Source organism: Lampris incognitus, chromosome 1 (assembly GCF_029633865.1).
Source record: "Lampris incognitus isolate fLamInc1 chromosome 1, fLamInc1.hap2, whole genome shotgun sequence".
Lineage (NCBI taxonomy): Eukaryota > Metazoa > Chordata > Actinopteri > Lampriformes > Lampridae > Lampris > Lampris incognitus.
The window spans coordinates 66,889,181-66,904,120 of record NC_079211.1 but is presented as its reverse complement, the minus strand read 5'-3'; the positions used below and the strand labels follow the sequence as shown (position 1 = coordinate 66,904,120).

General features: G+C 45.7%; 1 protein-coding gene across 1 annotated transcript in view; it reads left to right on the top strand.

Annotated features, from left to right (window-relative positions):
* fnbp1a (formin binding protein 1a) overlaps nucleotides 1-14,940 on the top strand; it is a 187,727-nt gene that overhangs the window by 157,342 nt on the left and 15,445 nt on the right. The window contains exons 14-15 of the mRNA XM_056278074.1: nucleotides 8,741-8,873; nucleotides 13,372-13,526. Of these exons, the coding sequence (XP_056134049.1) occupies nucleotides 8,741-8,873; nucleotides 13,372-13,526 (288 nt within the window). The remainder of the gene's footprint in view (nucleotides 1-8,740; nucleotides 8,874-13,371; nucleotides 13,527-14,940) is intronic.

Sequence of the window (14,940 nt, the reverse complement as noted above, 5' to 3'; positions counted from 1 at the left end):
CATGAGAACTGGGTTTCTCCAGGTGCTTATATAGTTTGTCGAGGATAAAGAATTTTGCATCCTTCACATCCTTGACAGCTTGATAAGCAAACTGCAAGGGGTCTAGTTTGCCACCAACTAGGGAGACGACCTCAGCAGCAGCCACCTGCATGTCCTCTCTCCCCAGTTTGTGTTTTAGTGTTATGAGGTTAATCTCGCTAGTTGCAGCTAAGACTTCACACAGTAACCATGCTTACTTTTGCTAGCAGCTAACTATAGCTTAAGGGTTAGAGTTAATCTCTATCGATGGATCAAGAGAGGAGGACAGCACATCACTTCTGGACCCTGTAGACATCCCCGGACCTCGTGGATTGATTGATTGATTGATTGATTGATTTGCTTTTTCCCTGTTTATTTCTCCTTGATTGTACTTCGCCAAACCAATTGCCCCACTCTTTCGAGCCGTCCCTGTCGCTGTTCCACCCCCTCTGCCCAACTGGGGAGGGCTGCAGACTACCACATGAATCCTCCAATACATGTGGAGTCACCCGCCGTTTCTTTTCACCTGACAGTGAGGAGTTTCACCGGGGGGATGTAGCGCGTGGGAGGATCGCGCTATTCCCCCCCTCCCCCTCACGAATAGATGCCCCGACTGGCCAGAGGAGGCGCTAGTGCAGCGACCAGGAAACATACCCACATCCAGGTTCCCACCCATAGAGATTTGGATTTCTTTTTTGGCATCGGCCTTGTGGATTATTAATTTTTGGCATCGGCCTTTTTGAATGTACCGTGGACAGAACGGTGTGATGTTTTACGTACTGTATTATGCGTGCATGCGGTTTCACTACACTAAGTTCCAATGTAACATTATATGGCAAATACTCCAACATTCTGCACCACCGTTGTGGGCCAACGTATTTCTGTTCATTTAATGTAAAGTTTGCATATTACGTTGAAGTAACAATCAAATTCAATGAAGCGAGAATTCAGGGGAAAGCCGGGAATCGAACCTGGGTTCCCTGCACCACGGATGACTGCGCTAATCAGTTAACTAAAGGGTCAGACCCGTTAGCCAAGGGCTAGCGAGTGTAGTCATTCGTCATCAATTGCTGATCATCAGATGAATCATCAGTGCCACCTCATTTGGTGATAGAAATCTGACGTATATTTAAGTGAGAATGTTCCAGATTGTTATTTAATGAACCATAACCTGGAACATTCACATCTAGAAAATTAAGGACCTGAAATCAACAGTCACACCATCGACATTATTTATCATGTAATGTTCTTGTGCACGTAAAACAACAGTGGCTCTCCTGCTGCTGTCTTTAGAAATGGTGGTTGGAGATGGAGCGAAGTGATGCATGTCTATGAATGTTCTCATTCATCCAGGTCATGGTTATCCAAAGGACTTGAATCAAGTGCAACTGGACTTGGTATATATCAATGAAGACGTTTCGCCTCTCATCCAAGAGGCTTCCTCAGTTCGTGTCTTTCTGACTAGACCAAGCTAGTCTGACTGGCTGGTGATGAGACTCAGCATTTATCCTCTTCGGAGTCATTATCAGAGCTATAGATGTCCACGGCTATTTGTGTCCCGATGTTTACCAACGCCCGTCGCTAACAGAGCCATAGATATGAGTGGCTCTCCTGTGCTCTGATGTTTGGCCGCGCCCGTCGCCATTGGAGCTATTGATTTGCATTTGTTTAGCAGCGACGGTCGTTGGGGGTGTTAGTTTCGACTTAATTGTTCAGTGGTCATGAGAGTCGTTGGAGCCGTTAGTGAGCGACTGTTGTTCTTGGAGGCTAGGCTTCTTGAGTCTCCTGGGTAGATATGAAAGGACGGCATTGTAAGTGGGAGATAGGTGGTGTCGCAGACCTCCTCCTCTGTTGAGGGATGGTTTTTCCAGTTTCGCATAGATGGCTTCCTTCACCCTTCTTTCAAACCATCTATCTTCTCTGTCCAAAATGTGTACGTTGCTGTCCTCGAAGGAGTCTGTCTTCTCCTTTAGGTGTAGATAGACTGCTGAGTCTTGTCCTGAGGAGTTTGGCCTTCTGTGTTGGGCCATCCGTTTGTGTAGTGGTTGTTTGGTTTCTCCTATGTATAGGTCAGTGCAATCCTCATTGCATTGTACAGCATACACCAGATTACTTTTCCGGGTATGTGGTACACGGTCTTTGGGATGAACCAGTCTTTGAAAGAGTGTGTTGCTGGGTTTGAAGTATACCGGGATGCGGTGTTTGTTGAAAATTCTCCTGAGTTTTTCGGAGACCCCAGAAACATACGGGATGACTGTGCTCTTCCTTCTGTTCCTTTTCTCCTCGTCGCTCACCTGGTTGGTCTTTTTGGAACGTGTTGCAGTTTTCACAAAGGTCCAACTGGGGTAGCCGCAGGTTTGTAAAGCTCCCCTCAGGTGTTTGTGTTCTTCTCGTTGGGCCTGAGTGCTGCTGGGCACATTGTCAGCTCTGTGTTGCAAAATTCTGATGACGCTCAGTTTGTGTTCCGGAGGGTGGTGTGAGTCGTAAAGTAGATATTGGTCTGTGTGTGTAGATTTCCTGTAAACCCCAATGTGGAGGCTCCTGTCTTCCCCAATGTGGACGTCACAGTCCAAGAAGGGCAAACTGTTGTTCTTTACATCTTCCCTTGTGAACTTAATGTTCTTTTCCACTGAGTTGATGTGTTTGGTAAACGCTTGCACCTCTTGTGTTTGGATTTTGACCCATGTGTCGTCCACATATCTGAACCAGTGGCTCGGAGGTGTTCCTCTGAAGGAGTTCAGGGCCCTGTGTTCTACCTCTTCCATATATAAGTTGGCCACAATGGGCGATACTGGTGAGCCCATTGCATAGCTGTGTTTCTGTCTGTAAAACTGGCCCCTGTATTGGAAATATGTAGTGTTCAGGCAAAGGTCCAGTAGTTGGCAAATCTGGTCTGGGCTGAGGTTGGTCCTATTGTGGAGGGTGTCGTCCCGTAGCAAACATTGGCTCACAGTTTCCAAAGCCTCCATGGTTGGGATGCAGGTGAATAATGAGGTCACATTGTAGGATACCATGCTTTCATCTGGTTCCAGTTTTACGCCTTGGACCTTGTCCACGAAGTCAATGGAGTTTTGGATATGGTGAGGGGTTTTGCTCACTATGGGGGTCAAGATGTTGACTATATGTTTGGCAATGTTGTACGTGACCGAGTTTATGCTGCTGACGGTGGGCCTGAGGGGGGTTCCACCTTTATGGATCTTAGGGAGTCCATACATGCATGGAATGTTATCTTGTGGGTAGAGACGGTGGTATTATATCCGATCAATGGTTCCTCCTTTCTGTAGTTTCTGTAGGTACTCTATTATTCTCCTCTTGTAACCACTAGTAGGATCGCGTCTCAGAGGTTCATAGGTGTCGGTGTCACTGAGTAATGACGTGATCTTGGCGTGGTAGTCTGTTGTGTTGAGGATAACCGTGCATCTCCCCTTATCTGCTGGAAGGATAGTGATGTTTTCGTCCTTGCTCAGGGCTGTCACAGCTTTCCTTTCCTACGTGGTTAGGTTGGAAGGAGGCAGTTTCGCATTGGACAGAGCTGCTGATACCTTTAACCTAAGCTATTCCGCCTCGGTTTCCATTAGATTGTTTTTCCTTATGGCTGATTCTGTGGATGTGACGAAGTCAACTATAGGTAGTTGTTTGGGTGTTATGGCGATGTTCAGTCCTTTGGCTAAGACCTCCTTTTCTGATTGGGTAAGTACCTTGTCCGACAGATTATTGATCCATCTGTTCTGCGTTCTGTTTTGTGTGGGATGTTGTCTTTTGTCTCCAGGTAAGTATATCTGCTTGGCTACTGTTGTTGGTTCGTCGCTATACGTTTTGAAACTTCCTTGTCTGCCTTTTTTTGGTTTTGTGGTGTTGAGATAGTTGGGCTTTCTTGGTGAAATCGGTGATCCTCTCCAAGACATCACCAGGCAAGTGGGATGTTATTTGCTGGAGTAGTTGGTCAGATTTCTTCTTCAGCCCTTCAATAGTGAAATGGACCTGTCTCACTCTTTTATTCAGGAGTTGATTCTGTGCCTTCTCTATGATTCTGTCTGCTCTATGTCCTTTCATTGTGGTACACAAGCGCAGGCTAGTGGGTATGAGCCTGTGTTGGCTGTATCTCAGATTGAATCGCAAGTGGTTTCTGTAGTCTGCAATCTTCCGTGCCATCCTTTCATATTCCCTCACACAATTTTAAGTGTGTCAGTCCCAGATTTTTCCGCAACATGTCTGTGAATGTTGTCATTCATCCAGGTCATGGTTATTCAAAGGAGTTGAATCAAGTACAACTGGACTTGGTATATATCCATGAAGACGGTTCGCCTCTCATCCAAGAGGCTTTCTCAGTTCGTGCCTTTCTGACTAGACCAAGCTAGTCTGACTGGCTGGTGATGAGACTCAGCATTTATCCTCTAGGAGTCATTGTCAGAGCTATAGATGTCGATGGCTCTTTGTGATCCGATGTTTACCAACGCCCGTCGCTAACAGTCATAGATATGCGTGGCTCTTTTGTGTACCAATGTTTGGCCGCGCCCGTCGTTATCGGAGCTATTGATATGCATGGCTCTCCTGCGCTCCGATGTCCAGCCGCGCCCGTCGCCATCCGAGCTATTGATGTGCATTTGTTTACCAGAGACGGTCGTTGGGGGTGTTAGTTCCGACTTCATTATTCAGTGGTCATGAGAGTCGTTGGAGCCGTTAGTGACCCACTGTTGTTCTTGGAGTCTGGGCTTCTTGAGTCTCCTGGGTAGAGATGAAAGGATGGCATTGTAAGTGGGAGATAGGTGGTGTCGCAGACCTCCTCCTCTGTTGAGGGATGTTTTTTCCAGTTTCGCATAGATGGCTTCCTTCACCCCTCTTTCAAACCATCTATCTTCTTGTCCAAAATGTGTACGTTGCTGTCCTCGAAAGAGTGTGTCTTCTCCTTTAGGTGTAGATAGACTGCTGAGTCTTGTCCTGAGGAGTTTGGCCTTCTGTGTTGGGCCATCCGCTTGTGTAGTGGTTGTTTGGTTTCTCCTATGTATAGGTCAGTGCAATCCTCATTGCATTGTATCTGTGAATGTTCTCATTCATCCAGGTCATGGTTATCCAAAGGAGTTGAATCAAGTGCAACTGGACTTGGTATATATCCGTGAAGACGTTTTGCCTCTCATCCAAGAGGCTTCCTCAGTTTGTGCCTTTCTGACTAGACCAAGCTAGTGTGACTGGCTGGAGATGAGACTCAGTCATTGCATTGTACAGCATACACCAGATTGCTTTTCCGGGTGTGTGGTACATACGGGATGACTGTGCTATTCCTTCTGTTCTTTTTCTCCTCGTCGCTCACCTGGTTGGTCTTTTTGGAATGTGTTGCAGTTTTCACAAAGGTCCAACTGGGGTAGCCGCAGGTTTTTAAAGCTCCCCTCAGGTGTTTGTGTTCTTCCCGTTGGGCCTTAGTGCTGCTGGGCACATTGTCAGCTCTGTGTTGCAGAGTTCTGATGATGCTCAGTTCGTGTTCCAGAGAGTGGTGTGAGTCGAAAAGTAGATATTGGTCTGTGTGTGTAGGTTTCCTGTAAACCCCGCACCATATCCAAAACTCCATTGACTTCATGGACATGGTCCAAGTCGTAAAACTGGAACCAGATGAAACCATGGTATCCTACGATGTGACCTCATTATTTAACTGCATCCCAACCATGGAGGCTTTGGAAACTGTGAGCCAATGTTTGCTATGGGACGACACCCTCCACAATAGGACCAACCTCAGCCCAGGCCAGATTTGCCAACTACTGGACCTTTGCCTGAACACTACATATTTCCAATTTAAGGGCCAGTTTTACAGACAGAAACACGGCTGTGCAATGGGCTCACCAGCATCTCCCATTGTTGCCAACTTATATATGGAAGAAGTAGAACACAGGGCCCTGAACTCCTTCAGAGGAACACCTCCGAGCCACTGATTCAGATATGTGGACGACACATGGGTCAAAATCCAAACATAAGAGGTGCAAGCGTTTACCAAACACATCAACTCAGTGGACAAGAACATTAAGTTCACAAGGGAAGACGTAAAGAACAACAGTTTGCCCTTCTTGGACTGTGACGTCCATATTGGGGAAGACAGGAGCCTCCACATTGGGGTTCACAAGAAATCTACACACACAGACCAATATCTACTTTACGACTCACACCACCCACTGGAACACAAACTTAGCGTCATCAGAACTTTGCAACACAGAGCTGAGAATGTGCCCAGCAGCACTCAGGCCCAACGAGAAGAACACAAACACCTGAGGGGAGCTTTACAAACCTGCGGCTACCCCAGTTGGACCTTTGTGAAAACTGCAACACGTTCCAAAAAGACCAACCAGGTGAGCGACGAGGAGAAAAGGAACAGAAGGAAGAGCACAGTCATCCCGTATGTTTCTGGGGTCTCCGAGAAACTCAGGAGAATTTTCAACAAAGACCGCATCTTGGTACACTTCAAACCCAGCAACACACTCCGACAAAGACTGGTTCATCCCAAAGACCATGTACCACACACCCGGAAAAGCAATCTGGTGTATGCTGTACAATGCAATGAGGATTGCACTGACCTATACATAGGAGAAACCAAACAACCACTATACAAACAGATGGCCCAACACAGAAGGCCAAACTCCTCAGGACAAGACTCAGCAGTCTATCCACACCTAAAGGAGAAGACACACTCCTTCGAGGACAGCAACATACACATTTTGGACAGAGAAGATAGATGGTTTGAAAGAGGGGTGAAGGAAGCCATCTATGCGAAACTGGAAAAACCATCCCTCAACAGAGGAGGAGGTCTGCGACACCACCTATCTCCCACTTACAATGCCGTCCTTTCATCTCTACCCAGGAGACTCAAGAAGCCTAGCCTCCAAGAACAACAGTTGGTCACTAACGGCTCCAACCACTCTCATGACCACTGAATAATGAAGTCGGAACTAACACCCCCAACGACCGTCGCTGCTAAACAAATGCAAATCAATAGCTCCAATAACGACGGGCACGGCCAAACATCGGTACACAAAGAACCACTCATATCTATTGCTCTGTTATTGACGGCCGTCGGTAAACATCGGAACACAAAGAGCCATGGACATCTATATTTCTGACAACGACTCCAAAGAGGATAAATTCTGAGTCTCATCACCAGCCAGTCAGACTAGCTTGGTCTAGCCAGAAAGGCACTAACTGAGGAAGCCTCTTGGATGAGAGGTGAAACGTCTTCATGGATATATACCAAGTCCAGTTGCACTTGATTCAAGTCCTTTGGATGATGATAGCATGATGACACATTAATTGACCAATCATGGTTGACAGCGCTGTTAGCTTCTCAAAGTTTTCCATAATCAGATTTAGTATTTCCTCTTGAGTAGGGCAGAAATTAGGATCGGGGAATCACAGAAGGTTGAATCAGTTGATCTGGACACAACGTTTATTGACAGATACGTTTCATCATCATCTAATTGACCTCTTCAGTCTCACTTGACTGCAGTGGTGATACTAACTCTCTCCGCACCCTTATAAACAATACAGTGGCATAACGACCGAAATCAAAGATTAGTTTCATATGCAAATATGGTGTGACCGTTAACTAGATTTACAATGGTCATGTGTACTATTCACAGAGGACTGGGGAATAGTTGCAATCACAGTATTGTAAAATGGTGACAGATGTATGCTTAGCCCCCCCCCCCCCGTTCGAATCAGGGATGGTCATTCCCTCCTCACATAGATGGCCTCTTTGACTCCCCATTCAAACCAGTGTTCCTTCCTATCAAGGATGTGCACCTCCTCGTCCTTGAAAGAGTGGCCACTGGCCTGTAGATGGTGTAGATTGTGGAGTCCTGGCCTGTAGATGGTGTAGACTGTGGAGTCCTGGCCTGTAGATGGTGTAGACTGTGGAGTCCTGGCCTGTAGATGGTGAAGACTGTGGAGTCCTGGCCTGTAGATGGTGTAGACTGTGGAGTCCTGGCCTGTAGATGGTGTAGACTGTGGAGTCCTGGCCTGAAGTGTTAGCTCTCCAGGAGCTATTAAAGAAGATGAATCAGTTCAGCTGGATACAATGTTTATTGACATACGTATATGTTTCATCACTCGTCTAAGCTACATCTTCAGTCTCAGCTGACTGCAGGTGTCCCCACCCTTATAAACAATACAGTTGCATTATAAAGAGTGGGGACACCTGCAGTCAGCTGAGACTGAAGATGTAGCTTAGATGAGTGATGAAATTTATCTGTCAACAAACGCTGTATCCAGATGAACTGATTCAACCTTCTTTGACTTTCTTACTTGGGTTATTCAGCATGTATCAAGACATCTCCAGGAGCTAACACATCACTTAACACACGATCCGCTAGGATGCAGGACCTGTGTCCGAAGCCAGAGCATTGACATTGGACACAAAATCAGAACAAAAAACTTAATGGGACCATTAAGTTCCTGCTTGTTAACATCCTACATTGGATAACAGCTATAAAGGTAAACAGGGACACTATTATTGAGAGATGTCTCAACAACATGGTTGTTATAGTAACCCAGGGACTGTTGCTAAGGGTTGCTACAGTAACACAGTAACTATGATGCTGAGGGTTGCTATAGTAAAATGGGAAAGGTAGAAGAGAACAGGATTCTACATGCTAACGTGTGTGTGTGTGTGTGTGTGTGTGTGTGTGTGTGTGTGTGTGTGTGTGTGTGTGTGTGTGTGTGTGTGTGTGTGTGTGTGTGTGTGTAGAGATGCTCTTACTAAAATGAGGGAGGTGTATGAGAGGAGTCCTGAGATGGGAGATGCCAGAAGCCTTGAGCCTCGGATGGAGGAAGTTTCACAGAGCTTAGAGAGACTTGAAGAAGAGCTTCACCGACACCAAGTATGTCAACATACACTTTATACACACCACCTGCAAACTATTGACTGATATAGTTATTCATTTGAGGAAGTGGATAAGTGTCAAGTTTGGTGATGTTCTTGCCCTTCTGAAAATGTACACAAAACCTAGGCAATTTATCTGCCTAATCTAAAAAATGGCATGGAGAGGTCCAGCTGGGCACTGGAGGCCCTGTAGTGGTTTACAGCATGTACAGTGGAGCAGTGGCAGTTCATTAAAGTAGGGTGCTGGGGCATCAGCCCACTCCAAATATCTTGAGGAGAAAGTCTACTTAAATATAATTTTCTTCTTCTTTTGGCTAATCCCGTTTGGGGTCACCACAGCGGATCATCCGTTTCCATCTCGTCCTGTCCTCTGCATCTTCCTCTGTCACACCAGCCACCTGCATGTCCTCCCTCACCACATCCATAAACCTCCTCTTTGGCCTTCCTCTTCTCCTCTTCCCTGGCAGCTCCATATTCAGCATCCTTCTCCCAATATACCCAGCATCTCTCCTCCACACATGTCCACACCATCTCAATGTTGCCTCTCTTGCTTTGTCTCCAAACCGTCCAACCTGAGCTGTCCCTCTAATATACTTGTTCCTAATCCTGTCCTTCTTCATCACTCCCAGTGAAAATCTTATCATCTTCAACTCTGCCACCTCCTGCTCCACCTGTCAACTCAAATGCCTTCATCACCTCTACACCTTGCATCCTGACCATTCCACTGTCCTCCCTCTCATTCACGCATATATATTCTGTCTTGCTCCTACTGACTTTCATTCCTCTTCTCTCCAGCACATTCCTCCATTTCTCCAGGCTCTCCTCAACTTGCACCCTACTCTTACTACAGATCACAATGTCATCCGCGAATATCATCGGAGACTCCTGCCTGATCTCGTCCATCAACCTGTCCATCACCATTGCAAACAAGAAAGGGCTCAGAACCAATCCTTGATGTAATCCCACCTCCACCTTGAACCCATCTGTCATTCCAACCACACACCTCACCACTGTCACACTGCCCTCATACATATCCTGCACCACTCCTACATACTTCTCTGCAAATCCTGACTTCCTCATGCAATACCACACCTCCTCTCTCGGCACCCTGTTGTATGCTTTCTCTAAATCTACAAAGACACAATGCAACTCTTTCTGGCCTTCTCTATATTTCTCCATCAACACTCTCAAAGCAAACATCACATCTGTGGTGCTCTTTCATGGCATGGAACCATACTGCTGCTGCTGATCATCACCTCTCCTCCTCTTAACCTAGCTTCTATTACTCTTTCCCATATCTCCATGCTGTGGCTGATTAACTGTATACCTCTGAAGTTACTCATCGGAAGTGTCTTGGGGTGGAGTATGACCGTCTTCCCTCTGGGTCCCTCTGGGTCCTCAGGTGTGTGTAGAGGTGGATCCTGGAGTCACAAAATGGGAGGACGCTTGCGTGTGACAGCTTTTTACATGGAGTGGCTGATGCACCTGTAGCCACCACATGATCCATGACAAGGGGTGGCCAGAGTCCAATTGCATGGAGAACCAAGAGAACTGGAATCACCATCTGTTGCAGCCTTCATCCACATTCACTGCCATTGTGACCTGGAGACATCTTCCGCCAGTTCCGCCGTTGAGGTCTTTGTTGGATTGCGCTTCATCTGGAAACTCCCCCTTGACCTATCCACCTTGAGTCTACCAGGAGCCAAGCTGCAGACGGCATAGCTCTTGGGATCACTGGTACAAACAAGCTTCTCCACCATGGCAAGGTGGCGATCCAGGAGAAGTAGTTACTACAGTTCTTCACATCACCCTTATTCTTGAAAATTGGTACCAGTACACTTCTCCACTCCTCAGGCATCCTCTCACAGCCACCTCTTCCGGACCAACCGCCTTTCCACTCTTCATCTTCTTCATAGCTGCCCTCACTTCCTCCTTACTAATCCACTGCACTTCCTGATTCACTATCCCCACATCATCCACCCTTCTCTTTCGTTTTCTTCATTCATCAGCTCTTCAAAATACTCCTTTGACCTTCTCAGCACACTCCTCGCTTGTGAGCACAGTTCCATCTCTACACTTCATGACCCTAATCTGCTGCACATCCTTCCCAGCTCGGTCCCTCTGTCTAGCCAATCAGTACAAGTCATTTTCTCCTTCCTTAGTGTCTAATCTCTCATACAACTCACCATACACCTTTTCCTTTGTGTTTGCCACCTCTGTTTACCTTACGCCACATCTCCTCGAGCTCCTGTGTACTTTCTTCATCTCTCTGACTATTCCACTTCTTCTTTAAAGACCTCTTTCTCTAAAATTTGCTGTATTTGCTCATTTGTATTATTCAATCTTGGTCATTATTTATTTTATTTTGCATGTTTGAAATAACGACATTTTATTTGATTCCACCACCATGTCTCCTTGTCTTCCTTCCTCTGTCCTCAAGATATGTAATAAATTATTCTACAAATAAAAAAAATATATTTTAGGAAGGATGATATGATTTTTTGTTTGCACACTATTTCCTCTCATTTCTTCAAAATGTTGTGACACTTAGTCTTTCATAAAAAAATGTGATATATGGACACTCCTAATACAGAGTTTGAGTTGTGTTGGTGTTTTAAGAATGCATATTCTTTCAGATATTGACGTGATTAATATGGTCTTCTATTTTATTGTTATTACTGCAGGTGTTTTAAATTTCTTGTCTGAATCATTTAAGTGTCCTAGTACAACTAAATTTAAAGTGTCCATTCAACACAGAGCACCATTGTTTACTTTGGAAGTCCAGTGAGCAAACACTAAGTGTTTGCTTTTCCACTTTTCTGCAAGAATTAAAAGGCCTCTGGATTCAGTTCCTAAACCTTCAATGCAACAGACCCGAACACAAAAAGTTATGACAATGTGTTCTTGTGTTGATGAGTTATGACAATAAACTACTAGGCAGAGGGCAGAATAAGCTTCCTGTGCTCCTGCCACTGAGACACGTTGCAGTACTCATTTGCATTCAGAATCTGATCACTTCTGAGATCCAGTGACACTGTCATCAAACTGTGGCAGAAGACAAAACTTGATAATATTAAACCAAGGTGGATGAACTTCAGAGGAAATAGGAAATTACATCTAGCTACCGATGCTGTTAATCTGATTTTGTAAGTTTCAATCATTCTTTGTGCTCCAGTGGTAGCATTATCATCTCTTTTTTTTGGTTTTGCTGTTCAAATGTCGGGCTTCTGACTACTGCGGTGACTGTGGTCAAAATGCTGACGTCATATACATCAGACCTCACTGTAGCCTAATGGTTAAGATCATTATTCTCATTAAGTTTCCTTTGATATCTTATGCATTTTTCCAAAAATTCATCTGAAGGAAAGGAATGGAAAGTGTTAACACAAAAAGTTACTTTTCCCCTAATACCCACTGATCCTGAAACCTGAAACCTAATCATCATGACGAAACACCTGATCTTGAAACCTGAAAACTAATCATCATGATGAAACACCTGATCCTGAAACCTGAAACCTAATCATCACGATGGAACACCTGATCCTGAAACCTGAAACCTAATCATCATGATGAAACACCTGATCCTGAAACCTGAAAACTAATCATCATGACGAAACACCTGATCTTGAAACCTGAAAACTAATCATCATGATGAAACACCTGATCCTGAAACCTGAAACCTAATCATCATGATGAAACACCTGATCCTGAAACCTGAAACCTAATCATCATAATGAAGCACCTGATCTTGAAACCTGAAACCTAATCATCATGATGAAACACCTGATCCTGAAACCTGAAACCTAATCATCATGATGAAACACCTGATACTGAAACCTGAAACCTAATCATCATGATGAAACACCTGATCCTGAAACCTGAAACCTAATCATCATGATGAAACACCTGATCCTGAAACCTGAAACCTAATCATCATGATGTAACACCTTATCCTGAAACCTGAAACCTAATCATCATAATGAAGCACCTGATCTTGAAACCTGAAACCTAATCATCATGATGAAACACCTGATCCTGAAACCTGAAACCTAATCATCATGATGAAACACCTGATCCTGAAACCTGAAACCTAATCATCATGATGAAACACCTGATCCTGAAACCTGAAACCTAATCATCATGATGAAACACCTGATCCTGAAACCTGAAACCTAATCATCATGATGAAACACCTGATCCTGAAACCTGAAACCTAATCATCATGATGAAACACCTGATCTTTTCAACTTTCTTACCATGTAATAACTGTAGCAGTGGCGTTTCTATAGCGTACATAATACTTCCCAGTGGTGTCTCCGTCGCCGTAACCCACCCTATCAAGGTCGTTTAATTCTGTCGCCTGCTGAATCACTTTGTACTTTTACAACACTATAGCCACTCTCTTTCTGTGTGTGTGTGTGTGTGTGTGTGTGTGTGTGTGTGTGTGTGTGTGTGTGTGTGTGTGTGTGTGTTTGTGTTTGTACGTGTGTTTACAGGGTTGGCTAGCAGAGATGGAGAACAGGGTAGAAGAGTCCAGTGGCAGACGACAGAGTGGTGGATGTGGGTTTGATTCCCAGGACACAACACCAGGCAGCAGCAGCCTGAGCCAACTGGACAACTTAAACCACCAGGGGCCAGCCAGCAGAGAAAGGTCTCTGATGAACTAACTAACTGTATCACTGCTTATTGGATGATTTGAATGACCGCTGGCCAGCCAGCAGAGAGGGACAGACTCCACATGTGACGTTATGGGCAGGAACAGCACTGTTCCTCAGCAGAAACGTTAGGATGCTGCAGGTCGGGATGTTTGTATAGCGGCCCATCTCACTGTCAGTGTCAGAGGCGTCACAGTCAAACGATGGAAGACAGCTAGATACCCTAGACCTGCTCTCTGTCCAGACAGCCTTGTTCTGGCTTAGAAGCAGCATCAGAGGAGGGGTCCCTCTTTAGAGATGGATGACAGATAGATAGATAGATAGATAGATAGATAGATAGATAGATAGATAGATAGATAGATAGATAGATAGATAGATAGATAGATGGAGGACAGAGAGATAATTTTTGAACGTTACAACAACTCTTTATTTAACGAGAAAAAAAAAACAATCTGACAATGACATCATCAAATATAGGCACTCCTCTACATCAACATGCACAAGAAGAGTTGAACTTCCAGAGACGTGTTTTTTTTACATCACATTGTGATAACATTTTTTTTATATCACATTATGTAAACCCAGTCTCTCACAGCTCAGGCTGGGCAGCTCCGGGAGATGGTCAAGGCCAATCAAGCCTTGCAAATCCAGGTACAGGAGCTCCGGTTTCTTCCAGACGAGATCCGCTCTTTGGTAACCCAGCAACAACAGACCTATGCCAACCAGGCAGCCAGACAGGCTCAGTTGGAGCAGACTATTCAGGAGCTCTCCTCCGCTCTGCTCTCTCACCACTGCCGCCGCCTCAGCCGCTGCCTCCGCTCCACCCGACATCACAACCACTACCACAGCTCCCGGCCCCGCTCCCCTGCCAGCCTCGTTCCATCGGGAGCCGTTCGTTCCCGCACCGGAGCGTTATGACAGTGACTTGGGGGGCTGTCGGGCCTTTCAGACCAAGTGCGCCCTGGTGTTTGACCAACAACCCCTTTCCTATCCTACCGACCGCTGCTGCGTCGCCTATCTTGTGGGCTGTCTGAGGGGTTCCGCTCTCACCTGGGGTAGCGCTGAACTGGAGAGGGGAACCACTGCTTGTGCCACGTACAAGGTTTTCACCACGGCGACAAAGAAGGTTTTCGATCACCTTATCTGCGGCAAGGAGGCCACCAAACGTCTCCTCACGCTCCGACAGGGCGCACGCAGTGTGGTGGAGTTCGCTGTGGAATTCAGGACCCTCGCTACGCAAAGTGGGTGGAACAACGAGGCGCTCCAGGCAGCGTTCCACAATTCGCTAAGCGAGGTTCTTAAGGATGAGCTGGTATCTCATGATGCACCCCGTGACCTCGACCATCTCATCTCGCTCTCAATCACCATAGACAATCATCTCTGCAAACGTTGCAGGGAGAGAGCCACAAA